At 48.3% G+C, this 24411-nt stretch overlaps 2 protein-coding genes across 3 annotated transcripts in view; one reads left to right on the top strand and one right to left on the bottom strand.

Annotated features, from left to right (window-relative positions):
- Positions 1–1201: 1201 nt before the first annotated feature.
- On the bottom strand, positions 1202–14187 carry LOC104654618 (all-trans-retinol 13,14-reductase). Of its 2 annotated transcripts, none has more exons than XM_030920706.1 (11): positions 13786–14187; positions 10835–11017; positions 9933–10174; positions 9190–9391; positions 8534–8731; positions 5127–5246; positions 3732–3870; positions 3367–3476; positions 3127–3293; positions 2764–2923; positions 1202–2506 (listed from the first exon to the last, which is right to left on the bottom strand). In XM_030920706.1, exons 1-11 carry the CDS (start codon positions 13955–13957, stop codon positions 2367–2369), a joined length of 1833 nt encoding a protein of 610 aa, XP_030776566.1. In that variant the 5' UTR covers positions 13958–14187; the 3' UTR covers positions 1202–2366. The 2 variants fall into 2 exon arrangements, with proteins under 2 accessions (XP_030776566.1, XP_030776567.1); XM_030920707.1 differs by having other exon boundaries at positions 10062–10174.
- An 8273-nt stretch (positions 14188–22460) lies between these two features.
- ELMOD3 (ELMO domain containing 3) overlaps positions 22461–24411 on the top strand; it is a 33281-nt gene continuing 31330 nt past the window's right edge. The window contains exon 1 of the mRNA XM_030920705.1: positions 22461–22656. Within this exon, the coding sequence (XP_030776565.1) occupies positions 22536–22656 (121 nt within the window). The 5' untranslated portion in view covers positions 22461–22535. The remainder of the gene's footprint in view (positions 22657–24411) is intronic.

Raw genomic sequence — 24411 nt, 5'->3', positions numbered from 1 at the left:
CAGTCTATGTAGGAAGGCTGAGGCAACTCGGAAAGACCTGACAGCTAGTTACATATATTCTGACATAGTCCCCCATAATGGCTTTTAGTGACACATGTGCTGATAGAATTCTAAACCTCTAGAATTCCCCTGCTGGTGATGCTGGTGTCTTCTCTTGTGCTTGTTTGTACAGGGTAACCTGATGCAGAATGCTGCAGGTGTGCTGAGAGCTAGAAGGCTGTGAAAACTTGCTAGGAAGGTTGGGCTTGGCATGACTTGCTCCAGTAGGAATCCTGAGGGGAGATTTTCAGCTTTAATTAAACAGTACATCCAGAGCCAAGGGTGACTCTCAACTCAGGTAGTTCTACAGGTCAGATGTGAATTTACCAAATCTCCCAATTTGTTTGTTTGGTTTGTTTTTTCAGAGAGGGTCTTGCTCTGTCACTCTGGTTGGAGTGTAGTGGTGTGATCATAGCTCACTGCAGCCTCACACTCCTGGGTTCAAACAATCCTCCCACCTCAGCCTCCCAAAATACTGGGATTACAGACATGAGCCATTGTACTTGGCCAAACCTCCCAATTTAAAAACGCCTCTGTATAGGGTTTGGGTCTGAGCTATGTTTGTTTTTTTTGTTTGTTCTGTTTTGAGGCGGGGTCCCACTCTCTTGCTCAGGCTGGAGTGCAGTGTCACAATCTTGGCTCACTGCAACCTCCACCTCCCGGGCTCAAGTGATCCTCCCACCTCAGCCTCCTGAATAGCTGGGACTACAGGGGCACACCACCATGCCCAGCTAATTTTTCTGGGCGGGGATGGGTGAGGTGGGGACTTTATTTATACAGACAGGGTTTTGCCTTGTTGCTCAGTCTTGAACTCCTGAGCGCAAGTAATCTACCTGCCTTGGCCTCCCAAAGTGCTGGGATTACAGGCGTGAGCCAGAGCACTCAGCCCTGAGCTGTATGGTACTTCAAACTGCCAATACGCCAGCCCCCGACACTCTGATTGGTATTCCTTTAATTCATCAGACCCCCATGTGCAATAAATGACTGAATGTTGAAATTGTTCTTCTTTGTTTGCCCAATCAGTAGATGGCTACTTTTTATAACTTTGTAATTACTTAATTTTATTTTTTAAAGCTTATTTTTCTGTTTTTCATGTATAGTATTTTATTGAGCTTCTGCAAATGCCATCGCAATTTTGTTTTGTTGAACAAAAAACATAAACTTCAAATGTTAAAGCAATGGAATCAATAAATTTATTGTTACATTAACAAGAACTACAAAGCAACCTTTCGTATGTCTGATACCAAAGACACAACTGAAAAGTCATTTTTCCAAACCTTGAGCTTGCATTCGCATACCCATCTAACTCTCACATGTGCTAATTAACGGCAAATGCCATTTCTGGGCTTCACACACATTCTGTCGCTTTCCCTTTTCTGAGGTGACTTCCCTTCCTTACCCCACACCTCCTAGAGCTGTCCCCAGGTGTGCCCTTGCCTGGACAGCCCTGCAGCCTGCTTTAGCCCAGCAAAGTATTCATCTAAACAGTCCATGGCCTGACTCCTGACATCACCCTTCGCTGCATCACCCTTCCCTGCATATTTGGAGGATGAGGCTTGATTGAGGCTCAGGTACTGAGCTCCCCGAAGGTGCCTTGATGCTGGCACATGGAGAACCAGATGCCACTCCGATCATAAGGAAGACAGACCCAGGACTTCCATATGAATTGGATATGATCATCTGACGTGCCCCCTAATAACTGATGGATCCCGCTGTTACCCCAAAGCTCCAGACCACACCGGGCCAGACACAGGCATTTCCTGTCCCCTGAAGAGCCACTGAACCCAGCACAAAAGAGATCTAGAGCTCTCCAAACCTATGGAATGGCAACCAAAACCATGCCCAGGTTTTGAGTTAAGCCTCATTAGTCTCCCTTCTCCCTCGACGGTGTAGAACTGTGCAGCACAGCACTAAGTGAATGAGAGCAGAAGCCTCAGGACAGAACTGAACCCACCAGCTTTAGCTGACAACACTGCCAGGGGTTCTATCCACCAATGGAATTTTCTCTTTGATCACTGAGTGAGGAGGCATGGGTGAGGGATGCAGAGTGCTGCTTGTCATGAGACATCAAGCTATCCAAGTCAATATCCTGTTAGTAGGGACAGGATGCTATAAAAGGCATAATAATCTCACCTGCCCCAGCTGGAAGCAATGATTCCATTGCCCCAGATTCGGAATTGTGATTTAAACTAGGCCTCTCTTCAGGAATCAGAACCAAATTAGAGTGCCTTATATGTGCAAGGAACTAATGCAGAAAGACATTATGGGTAAGTCAAGGGAGATGCCCCAGCCATTGGGCAGATTCTTCTGGCTCCTCCCTGATGGAACTAATTCTTCTTCTTCTGTGCCTGGATCCTAGAGCCAAGATCCTTAAGGTCTGAGTACAAGTTCCGCTTCAGGATGGCACTGCTGCACAGCAGGGCACCTTGCAGGGCCCCGACCAGCCCACAGGTGAAGATATCCTGGCCTAGGAGGCAAGAGCAGAGGCCCCTGAGCGTGACCCAGGCAGGCCCAGGGGAGGGTGGGGCCCTGGTGCTCTTCCCTCCACATGAGGGCCACCCAGAGCTGGCTCCAATCAGAAACGGGGCCACAGCCTGCCCAGGCAGCCCTGCTCAGGGGATGGGAAGCTGCAGGGGACAGCAGGGCCTAAGGACAGGAACAGAGGACGTTGGGTGACAGGGGCCCAGGGTCTCAGGTCCTGACAACATGGGGCAGTGAGTATACCTGTCAGGTAGAGGTTGGGGATGGGGCTCTGGGCCCTCAAGGAGGCCATCACACGAGGGTGCAGGCGGCCCAGGTCATGGTCAGCCCCGTAGCAGGCACCTCGGGGAGCAGCCAGATAGAACTGGCTGGTGAGTGGGGATCCTGCAGTCACACTCTCCACCTGAGGACACAAAGGGTGGGGCAGGCACGTGAGATCCTGACTCCCCTCCCTCTTCCACTGTCTCCCATTTGCTGACTGCGGGTATGGGTGCCCTGAACTTCCCTGGGGCTCATGTCGTGGGGCCCAATTCCCCTGTCTTTGCAAGGGAAGGGCAGAAATGGCACCATGAGGTCCGTCACCACCCCAAATATTTTACCCCCTACCTTCCCCTCCAGCTGTGGGAACAGTTTCATGACCACTGACATAGAGGCTTCCACAAAGGAGTTTTTGAAGGTCTCATAGTCACTGCCCCGCTTTCCCTTCGGCTCCGCCTGCCACTCCTCAAACCACTCGTAGGCGCTGGGTATGAGCATGATCATGCTGGACCGGTCTGGGGGTCAGAGCTGATATTACTACTGCCCGGCCCCTCCCTCCAGCCCCTCACCCGGGACCCGCAGCCCCACCTGGGAATCGGTCCTCCCAGGTCGGATCCTTGGCTGATGGGAAAGCGATGAACAGAAGAGGGATGTGTTCCGCAGCCTCTTCCCTGGGCATGGAGACGTAGCGCTCCATCCTGCATGTGACAGGAGTGTGGTGTGATCTCCAGGCTTTTGTCCTCAAAATTCCAGAACCACTGCAAGGACTGCTCAGCCCTAGGGACTCCCCACAGGGGTGAAACTGAGCCACAGCCTTGAGGTGACAAACTTCCAGGAACAAATTAGATATTGCCCATTTCCTCCCATTCCATATCCTCTGCTCATTCTCTGAGTCAAGCAGGGAGGCACAGGCCACACACACGCACGCACACACACACACACGTGCGCCTTACGCCTGGTCCATGTCCGTGTCATAGTAAACATAGTAGTTGGTGGATGGCAGATGCAGGTCCTCCTTGGTGCCTTGCAGGCAGATGAAAACAGACATCATGCCTAAGCCAGGCCGCACCATCCCCAGCTGCTGCTTCACACCTGCCAAGGGGAGTGGGTGGTGCTTGTGTGAACTATGACCAGAGACGGCCACTCCCTGCTCCTAGGAGAGCCTTGGGGTGCCAGCTCTGGCACCTGCCTGAGGCATGCCAGGTCCCTGGCCACTCTGTTTCCTTCATTTAACTAAATATTTTTGAGGCCTTCAGATCATGTTCAGGAGGAAAATTCACAGACAAGGGAAAATTGTAACCAGACGGTGAGACGGGGGTAGGAGGCACAGGTGACTCGAGCAGGGCTGCCTGGCCAGGACAGTGTCAGTGCCCAGAGATCCTGGGACAGGGAAGAAGGGAGGTCATGGTCACAAAGAGAAAGGTAGGAAGTAGCAAAGGCAGAGTCTGCCTGTGCACCATGCCTGACCCCCCTGCTCTGCCCCTTGGCCATCTCTGCCTCACCCCTTCAGCTCCTGAGAGTCTGAGAGAGGGGAGGCCATGCAGGCTGCAGGCTCAGCTATGAGGGGCAAAGAAAAGAGAGGCTGGCAGTGGTGCAACCACCCTATGCCCTGGAGACAATCACAACTCCCTTACCACCCAGTCCCCATGAGGAAAGCCAGGACCTCGCTTTACCCCCCAGCCCGCTCTGCTGTCCCTTTCCCCGGTTCCTCAGGGAGCAGCTCCCGGGCCCACCCTTTGGGGTCAGGACTCGTTCCCCTGCTTTCTGGCTCCTGCACCAGCCAGGGTTTCCACCATACCACATCTGGAGCTGCTCTGTGCTCTCCAGCTCCCGCCCCAGCCTGAGCCCTTCATCTGGGCCCCTCTCTCTCAGCCCTGTTGGGTTCCTGGTCCCCTCTTCCCAGCGGCCTCCCTTCCTCAGATCACACCAGATGCATCCAGTTACATGAAGTGACGGGACCTCTCAGCCGCAGTGGCTCAGCGGCTCTGCTCCCTGTGGGCTGCCTGCTCTCCTGCTTCTCTTCCTGAGGCCTCTTCTCTGGAAGCCCCCTCAACCCAGAAGGGTGAGAGGAGCTGGAGCTTTCAAATCAGACCAGCTGCTCCACTCAGCCCTGCCCCTTTCAGCTGAGTGTCCTCAGGACTGTAATTAATCTGTATGGGCCTCAGTTTCCCCAACATTAAATGCTAGGGTTAGGATGACATTAGAGGCAGCGTTCTCACCTTGTTGCTTAAGTACAATCAGAGGGCCGGCCAAGAAGAGGGGAAGTATGACCCAAATGGAGCAAGTTGGCTCCAGAAGGGGACACGGTGGGGAACCTGCAAGAGGGGCAGTGCAGACCCGCCTTTTACCTGGCAGACAGCGGGCATTCCCCGGCAGTAGGTGCTCATAGGTGTTGAACAGCCCTGCACTGGAGACCACAACGGGGCAATAGATGTTCACCAGCTCATGCCCCTTCTTCACACTGACACCTGTAGGCACAAGTGCTTGGCTGAGGGTCTGCGAGTCCCGGGGAAAGAGGAAGGCCCATGGCCCCCATGGATCTCTCTCTGCCTGTGCCCATTTCTCAGACGTTGGAGTCCAGCTACCTAGACTCTGGCAGGGTAGGCCCCTGGGAAAATGCAAAGTGAGTGAATATTTTCAAGTGCTTTCAGCCTATCCTACAACTGCTTGGGCTTACTTTTCCTAGCTCTGTACCCACCTGCGTGTGTGTGTTTGTGTGTACTCTGTGTTTGAGCCAAATCCCAGACAAAGCTCAAGGGCTAAAGCGCTTCCAGTGGAAGTCTAGGCCCTTTTCTCTGCTGCCAGAGTTGCTTCCAAATACTCTTTAATACTCTCCAATCGGGGCTGGGCACATTGGCTCATGCCTGTACTCCCAGCACTTTGGGAGTCCAAGGTAAGAGGACTGATTGCTTGTATACAGGAATTCAAGACCAGCCTGGGCAACATAGTGAGACCCTGTCTCTCCAAAAAAAAAAATTTAAATTAAGCTGTATGGGGTTGTGCACACCTGTAGTCCTATCTCCTCAGCCAGATGAATGGGTTCAGCCCAGGAATTAAACGCTACAGTGAGCTCTGATGACACTACCACACTCTAGCCTGGGCAACAGAGTGAGACTGTGTCTCTAAAAAAATGAATGAATGAATAAAATAAAAATCAAACCCTGCAATGATGCCTCATCCTGGATAAGAGAACCTCTGAAATCTTACAGCAGCCTGTGCAATGTGGTCCCTTCTGTGTGTCCAGCTCCACCCATCTCTGCTCACTCTCACTAAACTCCCACTAAACTACTAGGCAGAACCAATATCAAACAGCTGAGAGTCAACCATTTCTCACCTACAAAAATGGCAGTTTCTCATTGTTCAACCTAATACTTCTGGATGACTGAAAACACTCAGCTCTTTCATGTCTCCATGTCTTTGTGCATGCTGCTTCCCCTTCCCAGAATATTCTCCAACCTCATCTGTTTGCTAGGTTCATCTCACCCTTTATTACTCAGCTCCACACCTGTGCCTCCAGGAGGTTTCCCCTGTTCCACCATGCTGTCTGTTACCCCCATCCTTAGCACACTCCTCCAGATGGCACATAAATGAATGGTTTCTGTTTTCGTTTTTGTTTAAGACGAAGCCTCACTCCATTGCCCAGACTGGAGTGCAGTGGCGCAATCTCAGCTCACTGCAACCTCTGCCTGCCGGGCTCAAGCGATTCTCCTGCCTCAGCTTTCCAAGTAGCTGGGATTACAGGCTCCCAGCACTGTGCCTGGCTAATTTTGGTATTTTCAATAAAGACAGGGTTTCACCATATTGGCCAGGCTGGTCTTGAACTCCTGACCTTGTGATCCACGCACCTCGGCCTCCCAAAGTGCTGGGATTACAGGCGTGAGCCACGGCGCCCGGCCCTGGCTAATGTTTGTATTTTTGGTAAAGACAGGGTTTCACCATGTTGGCCAGGCTGGTCTCAAACTCCCAACCTCAGGAGATCTGCCTGCCTTGGCCACGCAAAGTGCTGGGATTACAGGCATGAGCCACTGGCGCCTGGCCTCTTTTATCTCTATCTTTTATTACCTAGCACTTGAAAAACAAATATATCTGGATTGTATTTGCCTCAATTGATAAACCTACCTTGCTTCCTGGACCCCTTTCAGCTAGGAGAACTTGTTCACAGACATCAGAGAAAACCTTGCCCAACTGACAGCCACCTCTCTCTTACCACCCAGTAACTTATCAGTCTCTTCTACTAATGGATTATCTCAGATCACTGATGGCCTTTTCTCCTCGATTTTTTATTTTGCACTGGGTCCCCCACTTATCACCTCCTTGAAAGATTCCTCTGATAAATGCATGTCTATACCAGCCCAGTTTTTCCCAGGCCTCTTTTTGTCTGCTTCCTGGCTTCTTTAAGCACCCATTAGTCATGGATGGCCTATTCTGTTTAACAGACTCCTTCTTGCACAGACCCTCTATTCCAAGAATCATTTATACTGGGATTCGGAGTCCCTATCCAGGTTACAGCATCAATCTGAGCCAGTGTAATAAGGTTCTAGGCCTCACTTTACAGACAGAGGCAGGGAACCTTGCTGGCCTCCATACTACCCTGTGGAATCCAAGGTTATTCATTCATTCCATCAGTCACTGAGCAGCATTTATTGAGCCTCTAATATGTGCTAAGATTTATAAATACAAAGATAAAAGACAGTCTCTACACTCAAGAAGACAATTGGCTGGTCATAGTGGCTCACGCCCGTAACCCCAGCACTTTGGGAGGCCGAGGCGGGCGGATCACAAGTTTAGCAGATCGAGACTCTCTTGGCTAACACATGGTGAAACCCTGTCTCTACTAAAAATACAAAAAATTAACCGGGCGTGGTGGCGGGCACCTGTAGTCCCAGCTACTCGGGAGGCTGAGGCAGGAGAATGGCGTGAACCCTGGAGGTGGAGCTTGCAGCGAGCTGAGATCGGGCCACTGCACTCCAGCCTGGGAGACAGAGCAAGACTCCATCTCAAAAAAAAAAAAAAAAAGACAGTCATAGATTACTGGGTAAATAATTTTATCTATTAAATAAATAACTAAATACTGTTCTTTGGGGACCATGCAATCCTTTATTTTTCTTTTCTTTTTTTTTTTTTTTAGACGGTGTCTCACTCTGTTGCCCAGGATGGGGTGCAGTGGTGCAATCTCGGCTCACTGCAATCTCTACCTCCCAGGTTTAAGTGATTCTTCTGCCTCAGCCTCCCAAGTAGCTGGGACTATAGGTGCGTGCCACCACACCCAGCTAATTTTTGTATTTTTAGTAGAGATGGGGGTTTCACCATATTGGCCAGGCTGGTCTCAAACTCCTGACCTTGTGATCCGCCTCAGCCTCCCAAAGTGCTGGGATTACAGGCATGAGCCACGATGCCCGGCCATATTTTTCTTTTTTTTTTTACTTTTTTTTTTTTTTTTTTTTTTTAAAGAGACAGGGTTTAACCATGTTTCCCAGGCTGGTCTCAAATTCCTGAGCTCACACGATCCTCCCATCTCAGCTTCCCAAAATGTTGGGATTACAGGTGTAGACCACCATGCCCGGCTGATCCTTTATCTTTCCTGCTTCCTTTTTATTTCTGGACTAATCACTATCCCTGGACCCTGCTCTGGGGCAGATTCTCACCTTTAGCCCCTATGAGGAGGTCAGTTCTCCTACTCCGTCTGGTCTTAGGGACACCCTAGGTCTCGTCCACACCAACCCAGGGACCCAGAAGGGCAGGGCAGGGCTCTCACCACAGGCTTTCCCAGCTGAGTCCAGCAACACACTCTGCACAGTGGCCCTTGTAAGGACAGCGCCCCCAGCCCGCTGAATCACAGGGATGGTATGGAAGGCAATTTCACTGGAACCCCCTCGGGGATAAAAGGCTCCTTTCAGGTAGTGTTTAACCAGCAGAGCGTGCATGGAAAAGGCACTGTGACGGGGGGTGACACCTGCAGAAGGAAGGAAGGGAGGTGAGCAGGCAAAAGCAGGCACCAGCACCAGTCAGAAACGAACGTGGAATTCTGTGAGATAACACATAGCCCAGTCTATCCAAGGATCCACACGTTCCTCAGGGTTCAAGGCAGTCAGAGGAGACTTTCCATCCAGTCATGGGGTACCTTAGAGATCTTGGCACCAGTAGGAATATCCTCCCTGCAAACTGCCATGCTGCCAAGACCAGGGAAGACAGTGTTGGTTGAACTGAAAAATCATCCAGGGCATGGATGAAGAGAATTTTGACCAAGGAGTCCAGTAGGTGGCCAGACTTCTCATCCACAAGCTCCAGAGGGCCTGGGGTTTACACTGCTCCATATCAGTCAGTCAGGCAGGGTCAAGAAGAAAGACTGAGAGACGAGAGGGTAGCCCTTCCTCCTCCAGAAGCTGCCCAGAGCCCATGGCCAGTACCCACCGTAAGTGGGGAAGATGTAGCTGAGCACTGCCTGGAGCTCAGAGGAGGCCCCCAGCTGCTGCAGGACCTCAGCCAGGCTCTGGGTGGATGCACGAAGGAATGGAGAGAAACGAGTGAGCAGCCCACACCTGTCGAGGAGCTGAATCACGGGCAATGGGAGGAACTTCAACAGGATGGCATGAGGGACTCCATTGGATACCACCTGGGGGAGTGAATGAGGAGAGCAGGCCTCACCTCTGGAACCGCTGTGACAGAACTGCTATCCCCATAGCCTGGACCAGCCCGAGGATCTAGCAACACTTACCCCTGACTGAACTTTGCTGAATTTGAATTTTTAAAAAAATCTATACTCTGTGAATTTTTCCTGTCCTATCCTTGGATGAGTCCTTCTTTTACTTTTTATTTTCCTGCTCAAATTCCTTTTCAAAAATCCCAATCTGGTCTCGGATGAGTAAAAAGGAGTAGTGATCTGATGTCACGGAAGCCAGCCTAGTCAGGGAGGAGAGCAGGGCATCCCTGGAGGCCAGGGGGACAGCAGCAGCTGTGGAGCCAAGGCTCCAGAGAGAGAGAGAGAGACAGAGAACTGGATGGACTCGGGTGGAGGCTGAGCTAAGAACAGATATGACTCTTCCTCCCTTCCTGCCTCTCCCCACTGCACTCTTCACCCCCAGTGCCTCCATTAATAATGAAGAAAGTCAGTCTTGTCGGGAATAAACTCTGGGTCCTCAGCATGTCCATGTTACCTTAACTAGCTTTATATACTTGTCAATGATAGCTTCCTCCTGTGGAAACTTCTCTTTGAGGCCCTGAATGTAGGCTTTCTCTCCACTGTACATGGGGTACTCCTTTCGGCCATTAGGCCCTTCCAGTACCATGATGTCAAAAGGAGAAGACATGGGAGCCCAGTCCAGCTGCCCTTCAGTGATCTGGTCCAAGATAAAACGGCCAGTGCTGCCCTCCTCCATACTCCCAATATAATGGATTCCTGTTGGGAGATGGAAAAACAAGGTAGTAAAGGCATACGAGGATTGAGCCCTGGAAAGGTGGCTGAGGAAGTGAGGTGGAAGAGGTTATCTGGCCTGGCCAAGTTCATGCCCAGAGTGAGCTGCCTACCCTGTCTGTAGGGAGGTGTCACAGCAGAAACCACCAGATCCCTGCCCGGCTCAACTCCCAGTAGCTATGCTGTCACAGAAGAAAAGTGCCCAGAGGCTGGGCACGGTGGCTCACACCTGTAATCCCAATACTTTGGGAGGCTGAGGGAGGTGGATCACTTGAGGTCAGGAGTTCGAGACCAGCCTGGCCAACATGGAGAAACCCCGTCTCTACTAAAATACAAAAAAATTAGCAGGGTGTAGTGGCCCACTTGGTGGGATTACTGAGTGTAATTCCAGCCACTTGGGAGACTGAGGCATGAGAACCACTCGAACTCAGGAGGTGGAGGTTACAGTAAGCTGGGATCACACCACTGCGCTTCAGCCTGGGTGACGCAGTGAGACTCTGTCTGAAACAAACAAACAAAAAAAGTGCCCAGAGAGAAGACGGCACTTCCAAAACAACAGAAATGCTCAGTATCACCCCACAAGGGCTGCTCCAAGCCTCTTCAACATATAGCCATGCTCTCAACCCTTTTTCACACAAGCCTTACCTGTGTCAAATTCAAGGCCATTCTTTCCAAAGGTATGACAGGCGCCCCCTGCCTTGGTATGTTGTTCCAGCACCAGGACTCGCTTGCCAGCTTTAGCTAGAATTGCAGCTGCAGCCAGACCCCCAAAGCCACTGCCAATTACCACCACATCCAGCTTCTCCGGCACTTGGCTGGCTGAAAAAACTAGAGCAGAAGGGCCAAAAGGTGGGTTTCTCAGGCAGGGGCAGGGAAATAACAAAGACAGGGAAACCAAAGAAGACTTCTCTAGCTTGTACAGTGCAAGAAACCTCTAGAGCAGTTTGGCATGGAACTCTTGACTAACATGTTTCAAACATTTTACCTGGGAATACTCAGAACCAGCCAGGCAGATTTGGGGTTTTGTGTTTTTGTTTTTTGAGACAGGGTCTCGCTCTGGCCCAGGCTGAAGTGCAGTGATGTGATCACAGCTCACTGCAGCCTTGAACTCCTGGCCTCAAGCAATCCTCCTGCCTCTGGTTCCCGAGTAGCTAGGACTACAGGTGCATGCCACCATGCCTGGATAATTTTATTTTTATTTATTTATTTATTTATTTTTCTGAGACGGAGTCTCGCTCTGTCGCCCAGGCTGGAGTGCAGTGGCCGGATCTCAGCTCACTGCAAGCTCCGCCTCCCGGGTTCCCGCCATTCTCCTGCCTCAGCCTCCTGAGTAGCTGGGACTACAGGCGCCCGCCACCTCGCCCAGCTAGTTTTTTGTATTTTTTAGTAGAGACAGGATTTCACCGTGTTAGCCAGGATGGTCTCGATCTCCTGACCTTGTGATCTGCCCGTCTCGGCCTCCCAAAGTGCTGGGATTACAGGCTTGAGCCACCGCGCCAGCCTTTTATTTATTTTTGAGACAAGAGTCTCGCTCTGTCACCCAGGCTGGAGTGCAGTGGCGCAATCTCCGCTCACTGCAAGCTCCGCCACCCGGGTTCACGCCATTCTCCTGCCTCAGTCTCCCGAATAGCTGGGACTACAGGCGCTCGCCACCACGCCTGGCTAATTTTTTTTTTTAATATATATTTTTTAGTAGAGATGGGGTTTCACCATGTTAGCCAGGATGGTCTCAATCTCCTGACCTCATGATCCACCCGCCTTGGCCTCCCCAAGTGCTGGGATTACAGGCATGAGCCACCGTGCCCGGCCTATTTTATTTTTTATAAAGACAAAGTCTTGCTATGTTGCCCAGGCTGGTCTTGAACTCCTGGCCTCAAGTGATCCACCCACCTCGGCCTCCCAAAGTGCTGGGATTACAGGCATGAGCCACCATGCCCATCACACAGGCTGGGTTTCTTTGGAAGATGCAGGGTCTGCAAGCAACAGTGGAGTAGCTGGGTCTTATGGTGGCTCTTCCAGGTCCTGATGGAAAGGCTTGGGCAGGACAGAACTGCTCAGAGGCTGCAGCTCTGAGAAATCACAGCACCAGCCTGTCCCATAGGGAAGGTCTGGGGCATTGCTGAGGGAGGCAGCACCTTCTCAGAAGACAAAACTGGATAGCAAGTGGTGCTATGTGGGTACTTCCAACACAAGATCTGTTCTTTAAATCACTGGCAAAGAACTGAGATCTGGGATGTTTCAAGATACAAGAGAACTTGGCAAACTGCTTATTTTTTGAATGTTTTTAGAGAGATCAATAGTAAAAAAAAAATTTCATATGTAAGTATATAAGATAAATATATGAAATAAGTTTCACAATGCAATATTTAGTGGAACTACATATAATGCACTGTGATATTTTCTATTCTACTGCATTCTAAAATGTTAGTTGTGGCCCAGCACAATGGTTCACGCCTGTAATCCCAACACTTTGGGAGGCCAAGGTGGGCGGATCGCTTGAGGCCAGGAGTTCGAGAGCGTAGACAACATGTTGAAACCCTGTCTCTACTAAAAATACAAAAATTAGCTGGGCACGCACTCCTTTCGGGAGGCTGAGGCACGATAATCACTTGAACCCAGGAAGTGGAAGTTGCAGTGAGCAGAGATCACACCACGGCACCCTAGCATGGGCAACAGAGCGAGACTCTGTTTCAATAAATCAATAAATAATGCCAGTTGCAACTCACTAAATTGATTTCATAGCCCACTAATAGATCACAACGCGGTTTGAAAAGCAGTTAAGCTAGTCATCTCATTTTTAGACCAGCCCAGGTAGGTGCTAATGGTTATGCAGCAAATTAGTGACAGTTCAAGCTAAAACTCAGTTCTCGGAAGTCCAGATGATTAGTCCTTCCACTTAGAACAGTACTGTCTCAGATTGTGCAGCAAGATACGACACGGAGAATTCTAAAATTTACAAGTGAGAGGGACTCTGTAGATCAAACAGGTGATCCATTATTTTTTAAAGCAGCAGAACTCTTTAAACCCTAGAAGCAACCACAAAATATGTTTTAAAGATGAGAGTGGAGAGCAGGCTCTGAGCCTGAGGCACCCTGTTGAATCTCTGCCAAAGTTTCAGAACTAGGGTTCAATCCTTATGACTCGAGACCATGCAAAGCCTGTTAAATCACCGGACGGGCAAAATGCAATTTCCTATGCAAGTTGGGACACATTTCTGTGTTGTCTCCCACACACTGAGCTCTCATGGGAGGGTAGGTGAAAAAGTTAAGGTCCTGGAACCAAGTGGAGGAATGTCTCTTTATCAGTTCCGTGAGCTGCCGGGATTACAAGTGGCAGGGCGGGTACCAAGACCTTGCAAACCAAGGACAAACACCGCGCCCTTGGGACTACTATTCCCGGGGCCTGCTAGGGCGAAGGCTATAGACAGTGTCGGACACTAAAGCAGGGCTCCTCCCCGTGCAAGGAAGCCCTCCCAGTACTTTATATATGGGGAAACTGAGGCCCGGGTCTGGTAGCGGCTGCCTTGGCAAAATGAGAACCCAAACCTGTGAGAATGCCTGAAGTGCAGCCCCGGATCCCAGGGTCCCTCCTACTACCTTGTTTGAGAACCTTCTTCCTGGCCTCCTTGTCAGTTACCAGGGGTGCTGGTGGCCGTTTGACATCTTCGGAGAAAGGATTCGGGGATTTGCCAGAGAACAGTCCCAAGTAAACTTTGCAGACGACGGCCAGCAGCAGCACGGTCAGGAGCAGCACCAGCGGAAGCCACATCTCGCTGGCGTCGGGTCGGGTAAATGGGACAGCTCCGTCTGCGCTCAGCCTCTAGGACTGTGGCTCCGCCCGGGCTAGTTCGCTCTCCAGTCAGGAGGCGGAGGCAGCTTTGAGCACTGATTAACCAGCCAGCCTGCCAGCGAGAAGCCAACAATCCGGTGACGATTGACCCTCCCGGCTCTCCGTACCTCTTTTGCAGCGCATGATTTCCATTGCCTACTGGGAAATGTAGTTCTCGGGGCCAGGGGAGACGGCACGGAAGAGGCCTGTGCGCAAGAGCAGATGAGGCCTAGCCGAGGCGGCGGGATCCCCAAGTTTGGAAAGCTGTGTTAAGAGTGAGAACGCGATAACACCTGCCAAGGAGTTAACCCCTTTGATAAGCTCCCTAACCCCTTTGATAAGCTGGTTGGTGCCTTTGTGGAGCTAGCAGCCGGCCTGAGGAGGGAGGGAGAATGTGATCCGGTGGAAATGATCACTGCAGGGCGAGACAAGGCCCAGAGTTGTAAGACTGAGAGAGAATTCCGACTGGGAGACAGGAGTCTTGAGTTCTGGTTCTGGCTCTGCCCTGGACTCGCTGCCCTGAGGTGTTAAATTGCTTTCCTCCTCTTACGCCTCCAGGCAATGCGAAAGTTCTGTCCAAAGTCCGCACACAACCCCTGTCTGACTGGGTGTCTTGAATTGAAATCTGTTCTGCGCATCGCAGCCGGTGAGCCTGTGGCTCTGTGCCCCTCAACATGGCCCATAGTTTTGTCCTGGGAGCCTGCCTGGGACGGAGTCCTTTATGGCGGGTCCCTAATGACACCCCAACCGTGGGGAACCTGGGGGACGGGGAACCGCCTACGGACGAGCACGGTGAAAGGATCAGCGAAGGGCCGGTCTAATTTAAATTCCTGTGCAGAGAGTCTAACCTCCAGCAAGCAGTTGAAGAATCATACCCCCTTCTTGCCTAAAGTGGATGCACAATGAATACTTGATTTGCGAAGGATCCATTTTTATAGGAAGGCCGTTAGCTTAGGTCCAACTATCAGGAACTTGCCTTTGAGTACTTCCTTTTTTGACAGTTGTTGCTCTTTTCTTCTGATACAGATAGTAACTGTCCCTACCGAAGGCCCCAACAGTACTCCAGCCAGGTGTGGAAAGCTGGTCACGATTCTAGGCTACTTGGTTCATTTTCTACACAGCAACAGAAGAGCCCTCCTGAGACTGCTATTACCATACCCGCCTGTCATCTTGCCAAGGCTGGCCAATGTGTGTTTTGGCATAGGCTGTCATGGAGGCCATGGTGGAGGAAAAGGAAAGAGGGGGCAGATGTTGAGGCCCCAGAGGCCACAGTGAGAACAGTTTAGTTCCTGAGGTGCCAAGACTAAGGAGGCACTGTCCTGCCCCCAGGATTACAATGAGCCACATGTCCAGCCCAAGAGCCAGGAGGTATTCTTCCTCTCAGTGTTAATAATCAAAGAATCCTGACACCAGCAGCCAGTTCTTATGGAATCCTGATCATTGTTACCACAGTGGAGGGCTGACCTCATAGAGAGGCTACCCTCCTTCCTTAGTCACCCAAGCCTGTGAACTATGATTGTCAGTTGTATGTGGGCCATCTGCCCACTTAGGATGCAATTTTTGATGTGACAGACATCCCAGATGTCCAATTCCCCCGTGATGAGGCATGAACCTTGTCCAGCCCTTTTCCTCAGGGAAGCAATGTCAGATGAAAGACTTAGAGTTGCCCAAACTGGCTAGCCAGTTTGTACTGCCACGTGTACAGTACTGGTGATAACTGAGAAAGGTTAGAACATTGTGTTGCATTTTGAATTTCTACCATCGTTGGAACCAGGTCTAGTATTATAAGCCCCAGACCCAACCTGTGTGTGAGGCCTAAACAAAGCCTGAGCACTTCAGCTAAGATGACCCACCAAGGTGCCACCTTTAGCCTAACCCCTTTGATAAGTTGGCCCAGGTCCCAGTAACTCCATTGTCGGAAACAGACCCCATCCCTTCTAGTGGTGCTGCTGCCTTTTGGGCACAGAATCCAGCCCACAGACCCCTGCATGGTCCCCTTTTTGCCATCCTGTGGCATGGGTAGTAAGAGAGAAGCATTTGGCTGAGGCAACTCGTTCATTCAGAATAAATTCACAGCTGCTTAAATTTTGTCAACAGGCCGGGCGCGTTGGCTCAAGCCTGTATTCCCAGCACTTTGGGAGGCCGAGGCGGGCCGATCACAAGGTCAGGAGTTCGAGACGAGCCTAACCAACATAGTGAAACCCTGTCTCTACTGAAAATACAAAAATTAGCCGGGTGTGGTGGTGCATGCCTGTAATTCCAGCTACTCGGGAGACTGGGACAGGAGAATCGCTTGAACCTGGGAGGCGGAGGTTGCAGTAAGCCAAGATCGCACCACTGCACTCCAGCCTGGGCAACAGGGCAAGACTCCATCTCAAAAAAAAAAAAAAAAAAATTGTCAACAGAGTCATAACTGAATGATGAAACCAGTTTTCTTTTTCAATTTCCTTTTTTTCTTTTGGGCAGAGCTGAGGCTTCAAAGACCTCAGGGGACTTCTCTCAGTACTCACAGAAACCTCCTACACCCTCAGATGGCACAAAGGGACCGTTTTCTTACTCTTGGTCTGAGTGACTGCCAAGAAGGAAGGCAAAGGTAGAGCAACTGGATCTCTGGCTCTCCACATAGCTTCTGATCTCAGACCTTATTAAAACCCTTTCTGGGCCCAAAGACAAAGCTCACATGAACAAGTGATTTTGAGTCATGAATGAAAAATCTTTCCATAGTAAAGAAGAATTCAGAGATGGACAGGTAAGCATGCACTCTTATTTGGGAAAGATGGTGTTGGTTTGAGATATATCATTAAGTATAGTAAGAATATATTAAGAGAATATGAAGCTTTAGAAAAATTTAGAAAACCTCATTATAGTTCTCTTTGTTCTATAAGAAGGAGCTTCTGTTCACCTCAGGGTCAATTGCTTTTTCCTGATAGCTTGTTTTCTGACTAAGTTATGAGATTTTTGTTTTCTTTTTGCTTGGGTAGTGGGGAGAATTTCATTGAGAAATCCCCCTCAATGAAATTGATTTGTATTTCATTGATTTGGATCATTTACCTTACTAGCCTCTTCCCTGTGAAATGCTTGCTTTGGCCTGATCATCCTCAGGACTCAGTTCAGTGTGATATGTCTTTGTATAAGCTGGGCACCTAACCCTACATGCCTTACCTTTCATGCTACCTTGCCTACCCAAAAATGGTCTTAAATGGTGGCTGTGGGATTCAGTGGCCAGACTGGGACAAAGCCTTTACTTTGGGTCTCCAGAAAGATTTTCTTCACTGTAGTAAGATGCGAACTGTTCCAAAGAGGGAAGTCTTTGGACACTGTAGGGGACTGAATTGGAGAAGGAAAGGAAGGGTGAAATGAATACCAGGTACACAGACCCCTGCAGGAAGTTGTTCAGCACAATGAATCACCAAATATTTTAGAGATAAAATTTCAACAAAAATTTGAGACGAATATTTTGTGCTTAGTCCTGTGCCAATGGGTGTGAAACATATAAAAGAAATATAAGAGCCTGGGCACAGTGGCTCACACCTGTAATCCCAGCACTTTGGGAGGCCAAGTTGGGTGGATCCCCTAGGCCAGGAGTTGGAGAGCAGCCTGGCTAACTTGATGAAACCCTGTCTTTACTAAAAATACAAAATTAGCTGGGCATGGTGGTGCATGCCTGTAATCCCAGCTACCCAGGAAGCTGAGGCAAGAGAATTCCTTGAACCCAGGAGGTAGAGGTTGCCATGAGCTGGGATCACACCATTGCACTCCAGCCTGGGTGACAAAGTGAGACTCTGTCTCCAAAAAAAAAAAAACAAAAAAGAAATATAAGAGAAGGTCCTTATACAGGCCTTTTGCAGAGGAACTTTTGCTGTATACAAGGGTTACTGTACTTACGGGCATAAGACAGCATTGTAGCCCCAGCTAGTAAGGTAGGTTGCCTTGAGAAGGTGGAATTGACCTTGATCAGAGAAGAGGGTGAAGGTGTATTCTGAAGGAAAACTACATGAATGAAGGGATGGAAGTGAGGAGAGGATCTGCGGCAGGTGTGTTGATTGTATTACAGTAGGAAATCATAATGTTTAGCCATCATGAGCTCCGTTACCAGGGAGTTTGGTCAGCTGTGGGGTGTTTTGGCCTCCATCCTTGCTCTGGAACATGAAGAAATGAAAGGTATGCTTGATGAGCATTAGTTGGAAATGGAAAAAGAAAAAAAAAAAAAGCAGAAGGATTAGAGTAACAGGATGAGCTGGGATTCCAGGGCTTTGGCATAATACATTCACATGGTTCAAAATCCAAAAAGTACAGAAGGATATACATATTCTGAAGAAACTACCTTCCACCCTTGTCCCCCAGCCACTCAGTTTTTCTGCTGGAGCCAAAGCTACTGCTTCCTTGGGTATAACTCTGAAAATGGTCTCTGCAGAGACAAGCAAATGTGCTTATGTACTTCTAAAAAATAAAATGGTAAAACAGTGTATAGACTTGTCCTTTGCTTTTTCACTTAATACATCATGAAGATTGTCCCATATTGCTTGTAAAGCACTTTCTCATTTGTCTTTATGGCTATATAGTATCTTACTGAGTGAATGTGCTTTTATTTATGTAATCAGCCCATTAGTGAACATTTAGGTTTTTCCAGCCTTTCGCTATTATAAACAGTGTGACAAAGAATCACACTATAAATGTAAACATGTCATTTTGCACATGGATGACTATATCTGTTAGATAAATTACTAGAATGCAGTATCAGGCCCCACATATACAAAACATGTATGATTTTGTTAGGTACTGTCAAGCTGTAGAGGTGGTAATAGTTTAATCTCCAGTGTGTTGTGCACTCTAGCCAATGTACATGTTATCAGACTTTTCCATCTTTGATAATCTGACTAATAAAACAGTAGTTTTACATGACTTTTTTTTTTTGAGATGGAGTCTTTTTCTGTTGCCCGGGCTGGAGTGCAATGACACCATCTCGGCTCACTGCACCCTCTGCCTCCCGGGTTCAAGTGATTCTCCTGCCTCAGTTTTTCGAGTAGCTGGGATTACAGGTGCATGCCACCACACCCAGCTACTTTTTTGTATTTTTAGTAGAGACGGGGTTTCACCACGTTGGCCAGGCTGATCTTGAACTCCAGACCTGAGGTGATCCACCCACCTCAGCCTCCCAAAGTGCTGGGATTGTACAGGCGTGAGCCACCACGCCCGGCGATGTGTTTTTTTGTTTGTCTGTTTTAATGAATGAGGTTGAGCATTTGTTCATATGTTTAAAACCAATTTGTGATTGGCAGGATGGCTTGTGTCTGTAATCCCAGCACTTTGGGATGCCAAGGTGGCTTGAGCCCAGAATTTGAGAACAGCCTGAGCAACCATATGTAGACCCCATGGCTACATGGGCATGGTAGTGTGCACCTGTGGTCCCCGCTACTTGAAAGGCTGAGGTGGGAGAATCCCTTGAGCCAAGAATTGAGTGAGCCATGATTGTGCAGTCCCAGGTGGAGCAACAGAGCGAGGCTGTATCTCAAAAAAAAAAAAAACAACAACATGGAGAAATCCCGTCTCTACTAAAAATACTCTACTAAAAATTAGCCGGGCGTGGTGGTGCATGCCTGTAATCCCAGCTACTCAGGAGGCTGAGGCAGGAGAATTGCTTGAACCCAGGAGGCATAGGTTGCGGTGAGCTGAGATTGCGACATTGCACTCCAGCCTGGGCAACAAGAGCAAAACTCCATCTCACAAAAAAAGAAGAAAAACCATCATTTGGGTTACCTTTTGCGTAAACTGTCTATATCCTTTTTCTAATGTTTCCACTGGGTTGGTTTTTCTTTCTTTCTTTCTTTCTTTTTTTTTTTTTTTTTGAGACGGAGTCTCACTCTGTTGCCCAGGCTGGAGTGCAGTGGTGTAATCTCAATCTACTGCAACTTCCACCTCCCAGGTTGAAGCAATTCTCGTGCCTCAGCCACCTGAGTAGCTGGGATTACAGGCATGTGCCACTACACCCAGCTAATTTTTGTACTTTTTAGTAGACATTGGGTTTCACCATGTTGGCCAGGCTGGTCTTGAACTCCTGACCTCAAGAGATCCTCTGCCTTGGTCTCCCAAAGTACTGGGATTACAGGCGTGGGCCACCATGCCCAGCTGGTTTTACTTTTTTGCCTTAATGATTTTTTTTTCTCTGAGATTAAACTTTATTAAAGTTACTTTTCCAGAAAATTCAGTAAATATGGTAATGTAGGAAGAAACTTAGGCTCATAAGTCTTTTAAATTTTTACGTAATCTTTAATGATGTTGATCAGGAAATTCTTTCATTGGTAGAATTACTTCTCCAGTCTGCAGAATTGTATCACCTGGGAATATTCTGGGCTTCTTTTCAATGATGCCATATGGTTTTTTTAGATACGTCATAGTTCGCGGTGCTCTATATGTTCAGAGAAACTTCTCTAGTAACGAACTGTAGAAATGATGGTTTTTTTTTTTTTTTTTTTTTTTTAAACAGCAGAGACAGGGTCTTCCCATGTTGCCCAGGCTGCTCTTGAACTCCTGGGCTCAACAATCCTCCTGCCTCAGCTTCCCAAAGTGCTGGGATTATAGCTGTGAGCCACCACACCTGGTAATTTTTAGGATTTTAAAATAACACATTGAAAAATTAGCTCTGTATCTGTGACATGAGTTACAAACCATTGGCTGAGTATTTTGGTCAGTTTCTTGTTTTTAATCTGTAGCAGGGGATGGGTTTGGCTGAGCAGAAAGGCCATAGCAAACTGCTTCACTAAACTTCACTCACTTGGAACCCTCAGACTTTAAAGAGCCAAGAAATCGGTATAAAACTTTTGAGACAACATTAACTAAGCTTTTTGCAGTTTTTCTTGGGACCAGATTAAATAGAAGTTTTCCTTTACAGTATTCATTATGGTTGATATCTCTGGAGTTCAACCTTTTTTTGTGGTGCTAGGAAAAGGTGCGACATTTACCTTTGCAGGGACACAGATGGAGCTGGAGGCCATTATCTTTAGCAAACTAACACAGAACAGAAACCTATATACCACATATCCTCACTTATAAGTGGGAGCTAAATGATGAGAACGCATGGACACATAGAAGGGAACAACGCACACTGGGGCCTATTGGAAAGTGAAGAGGGAGAGGATCAGGAAAAATAACTAATGGGTACTAGGGCAAATACCTGGCTGATGAAATAACCTGTACAACAAACCCCTGTGACACAAGTTTACCTATGTAACAAACTTGCACATGTACCCCTAAACTCAAAAGTTAAAGAAAAAAAAGGTATGACATTTAAACTATTATCTTTGGGGGATTAATATGTGCCTGGGAGATTGACCCTTGTCTGTTTTACAGGGTGAAAGAATGTCTTCTGGATATTCTCCATCATATGACAACAACAAGAGTGTTCTGGCTTTCAGAGGAATCCCTGTATGTATCCCCCACACCTTGGTACCTTCTGCCAGGGCTTTTGTTGTGTGTTACTGTGTGGTGTCAGAACTATGCTAGACACTGGGGACACAAGGGTGGCGTAGACCTTAGCTTCCAGGAGCTCACACTTGAGGGGAGTGAGGGGAGGGTGTATGGAACACAAACATACAAAACAACTTCTATTTAATAAGATAATTGCTATAATGAAGCAGGCTATAAAATGCAGAGAAAATACCAAAGGCATATTACAGTCTGAAATGAGTGTATGAATTTTTGTTTATTTACATTCAAGGTGGACATACACGTGTCCCCAACATCACCCAACTTCCACATCATAGTTGAAGTTTTCCAGGTACCTCAATTTAAAATTGACTTCAGGCCGGGCGCGGTGGCTCAAGCCTGTAATCCCAGCACTTTGGGAGGCCGAGACGGGCGGATCACGAGGTCAGGAGATTGAGACCATCCTGGCGAACACGGTGAAACCCCGTCTTTACTAAAAAAATACAAAAAACTAGCCGGGCAAGGTGGCGGGCGCCTGTAGTCCCAGCTACTAGGGAGGCTGAGGCAGGAGAATGGCGTAAACCCGGGAGGCGGAGCTTGCAGTGAGCTGAGATCCAGCCACTGCACTCCAGCCTGGGCGACTGAGCGAGACTCTGTCTCCAAAAAAAAAAAAAAAATTGACTTCAAGGCCAGGCACAGTGGCTCATGCCTGTAATCCCAGCACTTTGGGAGGCTGAGGCAGGCGGATCACTTGAGGTCAGGAGTTCCAGACCAGCCTGGCTAACACAGTGAAACCCCATCTCTACTGAAAATACAAAAACTAGCTGGGTGTGGTGATCCACACCTGTATTCTCAGCTACTCAGGAGGCTGAGATGGGAGGAGCATTTGAGCCCAGGAGGTGGAGGTTGCAGTGAGCCAAGATCAGGCCACTGTACTCTAGCCTGGACAACAGAGTGAGACTCCATCTCAGAAAGTAAATGAATAAAAAGTAAAAAAAATAAAATTGACTTCAGTCACCCCATCAGGGCACACTAGATCCTTTTGGCCTCCAGTGTCAAGGACATTCAGTACAGTGGATGGGAAGTGTTTTTGTATATGGGGGTATGTGGATTCCATCCTCACACTAAAGATCAGCTGCCTCTACAGATCTCAGAGTTGAAGAACCATGGCATTCTCCAGGTTCTGACCACAGAAGCTAATGAATGGGAGCCACGTGGTAAGGTTCCCTTCAGGGCGCTTGGAGTCTGGGTAGGGCCCTTGGAGTCTGGGTGTGACCCAAGTCAGACCTTCCCATGGATCTGCTGTTTATCATTTGAATTTCTGTCACTCCTTGTCTTTCAGAATTTTGTAGATTTATCATTCGTTGGGGAAAAATAGAATCAACAATGAATTAGGAATCAAAAGACTTGAGTTCTGATCTTCCACTGCTAGTGGTTTACTCTGTGCCTCTGGGCAAGCCATATGATCTCTCATATTAGTACCTCCCTTATCCTCAAAGGGATGTTATGAAAATGAGACACCATATGGGAAAATCCTTTGAAAAATTGTTCTACTTTATCTGCTTTGCAAGGCACTTCCCCATACTATATTTAAAGTTCACTTCACTTGCCAAGTGATTACGGAGAAAGGTATAGTCCAACCTGGCCAACATGGTGAAACCCCATTGTATTAGTCTGTTTTCATGCTGTTGATAAAGACATACCCGAGACTGGGAGGAAAAAGAGGTTTAATGGACTTACAGTTCCACATACCTGGGGAGGTCTCACAAACATGGTGGAAGGCAAGGAGGAGCAAGTCACATCTTACATGGATGGTGGCAGGCAAAGAGAGAGCTTGTGCAGGGAATCTCCTGTTTTTAAAACCATCAGATCTTGTGAGACTTACTCACTGTCATGAGAACAGCACAGCAAAGACTGACCCCCATGATTCAATTATGTCCCACTAGGTCCCTCCCACAACACATGGGAATTATGGGACTTACAAGGTGAGATTTGGGTGGGGACACAGAGCCAAACCACATCACCATCTCTACTAAAAATATTTTAAAAATTAGCCAGGTGTAGTGGTATGCACCTGTAATTCCAGCTACTCTGGAGGCTAAGGCACAAGAATTGCATGAACCCAGAAGATGGAGGTTGCAGTGAACCAAGATTGTACCACTGCACCCATACCTGGCCACTAGAAATATGAACTTTAAAAAAAATACTATTTTTTTTTTTTTTTTTAGAGACAGGGCCTTGCTCTGTCTCCCAGGCTGGAGTGCAGTAGTGCAATCATAGAACTTGTGGGTTCAAGCAGTCTTCCCACCTCAACCTCCTGAGTAACTGTGTATCACCAGGCCTAGCTAATTTTTTCTTTTTTTAAGAGACAGGTTCACTGGGCGCAGTGGCTCACACCTGTAACCCTAGTACTTTGGGAGGCCGAGGCAGGCAAATCACGAGGTCAGGAGTTCAAGACCAGCCTGACCAACATGGTTAAACCCCGTCTCTACTAAAAATACAAAAATTAGCTGGGCGTGGTGGCATATGCCAGTAATCCCAGCTACTCAGCAGGCTGAGGCAGGAGAATCGCTTGAACCTGGGAGGCAGAGGTTGCAGTGAGCCGAGATCGTGCCACCGTACTCCAGCCCGGCAGCAAAGCAAGACTCCATCTCAAAAAAAAAAAAGGAAAAGAGATGGGTTCTTGCTGTGTTGCTCAGGCTGATCCTCACCTTAGCCTCCTGAGTATCTGAGAATGTAAATGTGAGCTTCTGTGCATAGCTAAAAAACATTCTAATATAGGAACATCATTTGGACATCTGTGAAGTTTCTTTTAAGGGAATTTTATCTTTATGGTGACAAACCCAGCATTAATATATTAATAATTTTTAGTTTAAATGCATATACATATATATATATTTACCCCCTCCCAGGGACAGGGTCTCGCTCTGTTGTCCAGGCTGAAGTGTAGTTATGTGATTATAGCTCACTCC

Source organism: Rhinopithecus roxellana, chromosome 17 (genome assembly GCF_007565055.1).
Source record: "Rhinopithecus roxellana isolate Shanxi Qingling chromosome 17, ASM756505v1, whole genome shotgun sequence".
Taxonomy (NCBI): domain Eukaryota; kingdom Metazoa; phylum Chordata; class Mammalia; order Primates; family Cercopithecidae; genus Rhinopithecus; species Rhinopithecus roxellana.
This window is presented reverse-complemented; position numbering and strand designations above follow the sequence as displayed.